Source organism: Setaria viridis, chromosome 9 (genome assembly GCF_005286985.2).
Source record: "Setaria viridis chromosome 9, Setaria_viridis_v4.0, whole genome shotgun sequence".
In the NCBI taxonomy this organism is placed as follows: Eukaryota; Viridiplantae; Streptophyta; class Magnoliopsida; order Poales; family Poaceae; genus Setaria; species Setaria viridis.
The window spans coordinates 40,150,110-40,156,110 of NC_048271.2; the positions used below are offsets into that span (position 1 = coordinate 40,150,110).

The 6,001-nt window shown below is 45.5% G+C and overlaps 1 protein-coding gene across 1 annotated transcript; it reads left to right on the forward strand.

Annotated features, from left to right (window-relative positions):
- Positions 1-3,444: 3,444 nt before the first annotated feature.
- On the forward strand, positions 3,445-5,605 carry LOC117835651 (protein ALP1-like). Its single transcript, XM_034714998.1, has 2 exons — positions 3,445-3,898; positions 5,475-5,605. The coding sequence occupies exons 1-2, from the start codon at positions 3,445-3,447 to the stop codon at positions 5,603-5,605; spliced, it is 585 nt and encodes a 194-aa protein (XP_034570889.1).
- The last annotated feature ends 396 nt before the right edge of the window (positions 5,606-6,001 follow it).

Sequence of the window (6,001 nt, forward strand, 5' to 3'; positions counted from 1 at the left end):
GGCTCCATTCATTATTAGTAGAAAGTGGAGGCATCAGTCATTATCTCCTTGGTCCTTAATTAGCTTGGGTAGTACGATGGCACTGTTCTTCCGTTGGAACAGTTACAAAACCCAATTATTGTTTACTAGATTTAAGCCGATCTGCCCCTCTGTGCGCGCGCGCTTGTACATGGGAATGGGATTGGTGGTTCAATTAAGGGATGTTTGGAAAGGGGGTGCTAAAGTTTAGCACCCCACCTTTTAGCACATTTTAGCACTTGAGCTCCCAAACAGGAGTGCTAAAAGGGGTGTGCTAAAGTTTAGCACCCCCATTTTCTCTAGCACACCCAAGGGGTGCTATAAGGTGCTAAAAGTGATCCCAAATGCACCTTTACCCCTGCTGCCCCTCCCGCATCCTCCTCTCTCTCCGTCTCCCGCAAGCCCGCCCGCTTCCCCCTCTCTCTCCCTCTCCCGCATCCCCCTCCCACAGCCCCCCCTCCCGCCGCCAGATCTCCCTCCGCCATCTCCTCCCGGCGGCCATCCATCCCGCCGCCATCCCTGTCCCGCCGCCCACCCCCGTCCCGCCGCAGTCAGGATCTCCCGCCGGCCCTCCCTCACTTCGGTCGTCCGCGTCGCGCCGCCAATCACTCCCGCCGGTCATCCCCTCACTCCCGCCGGTCATCCCCTCACTCCCGCCGGTCCTCCCCTCCCGCCCGTCGTCCACTGCCGACGCCTTCACCTCCCGCCCGTCGTTCCCTTCGTGCGCCTTCTCCTCCCGCCCCTTCTCCCCTTCCGCCGCCATCCCCACCCGCAGACCATCCCCTCCCGCCGCACCTTCATCTGCTCCCCACGCCACCCCCTAGATCCACGACCTCCTCGGTCCCAGGCGTCCGCCACCGTGCCCCCAATCTTCGCCCGGTGGTCATGGACGGGCATGGCGACGACGGGTTGCAGGAGTTATTCCCCCAGCCAGATCCACAAATCCCCCCCGGCGGCTTCGATTTCTTGTCGCAGTCGGAGTATCCCCGAGGTCCCCGTGAAGGCATGGAGGCCCTGGACCTCAACTCTCAGGCGGAGGAGTTCCCCGACATCCACTCCTACTCCGATTTCCTTCGCGCTGACGGAGTACCCCGGGGCCGCGAAAGCCGTACCCTCGGCTTACGCGTGGCTCGTGCTGGAGGACGAGGTGGTGGTCGCAGCAGAGTAGGCGGCGGCAGCAGATCTGCTGGCGGCAGCAGAGGGGCCGGCGGCAGCAGAGGAAGCAGCGGTGGAAGAGGAGGCGGTGGGAGCAGAGGCGGCGGTGGCAGCAGTGGGGGTGGAGGGCGTGCAACGCGCTCTCTGTTCTCATGTGGTGCATTGCCTGAAGTTGGTGCCGGCAGCGGAGGTCGTGGCGGTGGCCGCGGATGTCGTCCACGAACTACTGGTGGTGAAGCAGCGGCCGTTGATGCAGAAAATGTAGTTGACATTGGTGATCAACACGGCGACAATGCTGCAGATCCTGTTGAAGTTATCTTCCCCGGCTCTAAGGTATTCTGATGCAACTTTGCTGTTCTTGATTGTTACACAATTTTGAGGTATAGGATCTTTGCCTGAGTTGAATTGCATAGGTTGGTTAAATTCGATGTGGTAGCTTTGCTAGAGATCGATTGCATGGTTTGGTTAATGTCGATGAGGTAGATTGTTGCATAATTACTAGTATTCTAGTCAGAGTCCTACCAATTGTGCAATGTGTGCCTGTTTTAGTTCCAGTGCTGATTTGAGAATGTGTCTTTCCTGTTCTTAATAGAGGAAAAGTGACTAAGCTCAATGGACAGAAAGAAATACTGCTTTGTTGTGTGATTTGTGCGTAGAGCAAGTTAGATGTGGAAACTGCCACAAAGGTACCATGTCTGGAAGAGGATATAAGATAATTGCAGACAAATATTGTATTGCTACTGGATTGAGGCATGACAAATCCCAGTTGAGGCACCGAATATATCAGTTGAAATCTATGTTAGGATTTTGGAAAGCACTGCAAAAGGAGTCTGGGCTTGGCAAGCATCCTGATGGTACTGTAGCTGCCCCAAAATGGTGGTGGGAAGAAAATCTCAAGGTAAGATGCATAGGATTAATTTCCATGCAGTTACAATTTTAGAATGTGTGGATGTTTGCACTTGTCTAATGTGAAATTGCAATTGATTTGAAGGGCAAACCACACTGTGCTAAACTACAATATGGGGCTCCTGTCTACCTTGATCAGCTTAAGGAAATATTCCAAGATGTTGTAGTCGATGGGTCAACCTCATTTGTGCCTGGAGTTGAACAGGAAGAGGAAGAAGATGGGGAAGATGCAGACTCTCAGGATGATGAACAGGATGGGTCTTTTTATGACCTTGATTACAGCCCAATGAGCTCTAACAGCAAGAAAAGGTCAAGCACAAGCACCAGGTCCACTGCCACCAGTCCTGGAAAGAGGTCCAAGAGCCCAATAGTTAAGATGATGAGTAGCCTAGTTGCTAAGATGTCTGCATGTGATGATGCCACACATATGGTATTGAAGAGTGTGGAGAGTCTGAATCAATCTATCAGTGAGAGGAGGCATAGGACGCCCAAGGTGTCAGTGGCAGAGGATGTTAAGATTTGCCAGCAGTTGGCTCTAGAATGTGGGGCATCCCTTGACAGCAAGGAATTCTTTGCATGCAACGAGATCTGTAGAGACCCATATTACAGGGAATTCTTCTGTCAGCTACCTTCTGCTGAAGCAAGGATGACATACTTGAAGAGATGGTGCCAGAACCATAATATTGTCTAGTTATTAATGTTATGTTAGGACTGCTATGTGGCTGTTTGCATTTTTATGTTTGAACTTATGTGGCTGTTTGCAGCATTATGAGTGAACTGTTATGTGGCTGTTTGCACTTTTATGTTTGAACCTACAAGTGGCTGATTTGAACCATCATGTTTGAACTTATATGTGGCTGGTTGAGTTGTTATGGTCCTATTTGAATCAATTTGTGGCTGTCAATTTCCTTTAATAATTCCTACTGTTTTGGTTGATATGGTCCTATGTATGGCTGTTTGGACATGTCAAGTTGAATTATTATAATGTGTGGCTGTTAGGTTTCATTAATAATTGGTACTGACTTGTTTTTGCTGAATTAGGATGGGGTTGACTATTTTTCAAGTGATTCTGATGAGGAGCTTGCAATTGAGGCTCAAACTGTCCTGAATTTGGCTATCATTAATCGTAAGAGGAATCACGAAATGGTGCAGACGGCACTCATGATTGGTACGTACTATGACTCTTTCATGCACAAAGCTCCAAGGAGGGTAGCCACTGTATCGGGTATAGAATGGGTTCAGGAAATACTTGCAAATAGAACCTCGTGCTACAACATGTTTAGGATGTCTTGCCAATTATTTAATCAACTTCATGACTTGTTGGTCGAGTCATATGGTTTGAGGGCAACTAGAGGAATGTCAACGATGGAGGCTTTAGGAATGTTCCTCTGGATAATTGGTTCGCCGCAGTCACTTAGACAGGTTGAGGATCGGTTTGTGCGGTCTTTGGAAACAATAAGCCGCACATTTGATAATGTTTTGTCTAGTGTTCTTAAGCTAGCGGTACAAATTATTAGTCCGAAGGATCCTGAATTTGAGAACGTGCACAGAAGATTGCAAAATCCTCGGTTTGCTCTGTACTTCAACAACTGTATAGGAGCTATAGATGGGACACATGTACCGGTTGTGGTGCCAAGTCAAAAGGTGGTTCAGTATACGGGAAGACATGGATATACCACACAGAATGTGCTTGCTATTTGTGACTTCGACATGAGGTTCACATTTGTTGTTAGTGGGTGGCCAGGATCGGTACATGATATGCGGGTGTTTAATGATGCCGTGAACAAATATGGTGACAAGTTTCCACATCCTCCTCCAGGTAAACAACTTCGTATACGGTAATCTATTAATTTGTACTAATATGGACACGAGTTCATGTACCTAACAAAGTTATCTTGATTTGTAGGCAAGTTTTACCTGGTAGACTCAGGGTATCCTAATCGTCCGGGTTACCTTGCACCATACAGGGGTACAAAGTACCATCTCCCGGAATTTCGAAGTGGCCCAATGCCAAAAGGTATGAAAGAGACATTTAATTACGCACATTCGTTGCTTAGAAATGTTATCGAGAGGTCCTTTGGAGTTTTGAAGATGAAGTGGAGGATTTTGTTAGGCATACCAAGTTTTCCAATTCAGAAGCAAAGCAAAATAATAGTAGCATGCATGGCAATTCACAATTTTATTCGAGAGAATGCTATCGCTGATACGGCCTTTGATATGTGCGATCGTGACGAAAATTTATTCCTATGGCCGAACCATCAAACCCTGAAGAACATGCGTCGAATACACAAGCAGGGGACGAAGACCGTAATATGAATGAATTTCGTGATGAAATAGCTAATAGTTTGTACAATAGATCGTAGTTTGTTTGTATGGTTATGTTGTAATGACATTGACAATGCACTGCTACTCATTGGACAATGAAAATAAATTTGAATGTATTAGACTTCACTGTTTGCAAATGAAACCGGCCAAAAAAAATATCAGACATGAACTACAGTTTCAAAACGACTGCCAGCGTCAAAAAACAGAGCAGGGCAGGACCTTGGCGCCAAAAAAAGCCACGGCGCAGGAGCAGGTTGGCGCCAAAAAGGGACAGCTAGGAGTAAAGAGGGGTAGTAAATGAGGTCATTGTTGTCATTTGCCACCAAATGTGCTAAAGTTTAGCACACAATCCAAACAGCCCAAGGTGCTAAACTTTAGCACTCTATTTCAGGGTGCTAAACTTTAGCACTGTGCTAAAGTTTAGCACTTCCTATCCAAACAGGCCCTTAATCGGTGGTGGATGATTCCTTTTCCTGTAGGCTAATGAAGAGTATGGGAGCCATGCTGTAGGACTGGTAGGCCATAAACAAATGTGTCTGATGCCATCGTGAATGATATACTCCATGAAAATACCTGCAAAAGATACTAGGATTCATGTGTTAATATACTCCATATAATAACCTGCAAAAAGAAAAGGGACTGCTAGTGTAGCACATTAGTTCTATCTGTTCTATATATTCCTAAAAGATAATAGGATCCAATAGTATATATTCTTGGAATCTTCATGTCACAAAAATGTACATAATGTATGTGTTTTTTCTTGCTAGAACATGCTGATAAAACTAACTAATTATACACACACAAGCACATAATAGTAATATGTGTGATTGATGCTTTGTAATTTTGGCTTGCAGGTTGGATGGATAATCTTGGTTTCTACCAGTGAGATTTCATTTGGAGGGAGAGTTTGTGCATCTTGGAGACATAATTGACTTTGTTGGTGGAGATGAAGCCTGGTCATATATTGAGAGGGAAAGGTTTCGATGTGTGAGATTGTTGATAATTTAAAACGACACATGATTATAACCGATAAAGATTCTATTTTTTGCCTTGGTTGTTTCCTGGTACAGAGCTTGTCAATGGTTTGAGGCTTCTCAAGGATGACAAAGAGTGCTCCTACATGTTACAATGCATACCAAATGGTGCAGATGGTGGTGTTGCATATGTATATGTAGAGGTTGTCCATGAAAACTTAGAATGAGGATGAGAGCCACTACACAATTCAACTAGCTTAGTACAAATCAACTAGCTTAGTACAAATCGATCATAATTAGCGCGTATTATATATACAAATAAATCAAAGTATCTTCCTACGATCTTCCCGTCGTGGTGTTGCTGATCGGAGTGTCTAATTGTCATCCATCGTAATAAAATTCTCCTCTTGGATTTACCACCTGGTCCATTATGAATCCAATGAGACCTTCACATATTGCCGCTACTCTTTCTTCCTTCAAGAGTCCTTGTTGAATATTTAACATCTATAATTTGAAAATTTGTGAATGTTAAATGAACAAATATATATAAGGAGCTAGAAAATAATTAACTAGTAATATATTTATTTGACGTACTTTAAAGTTGTGCGGCGTCATCTTCGGTC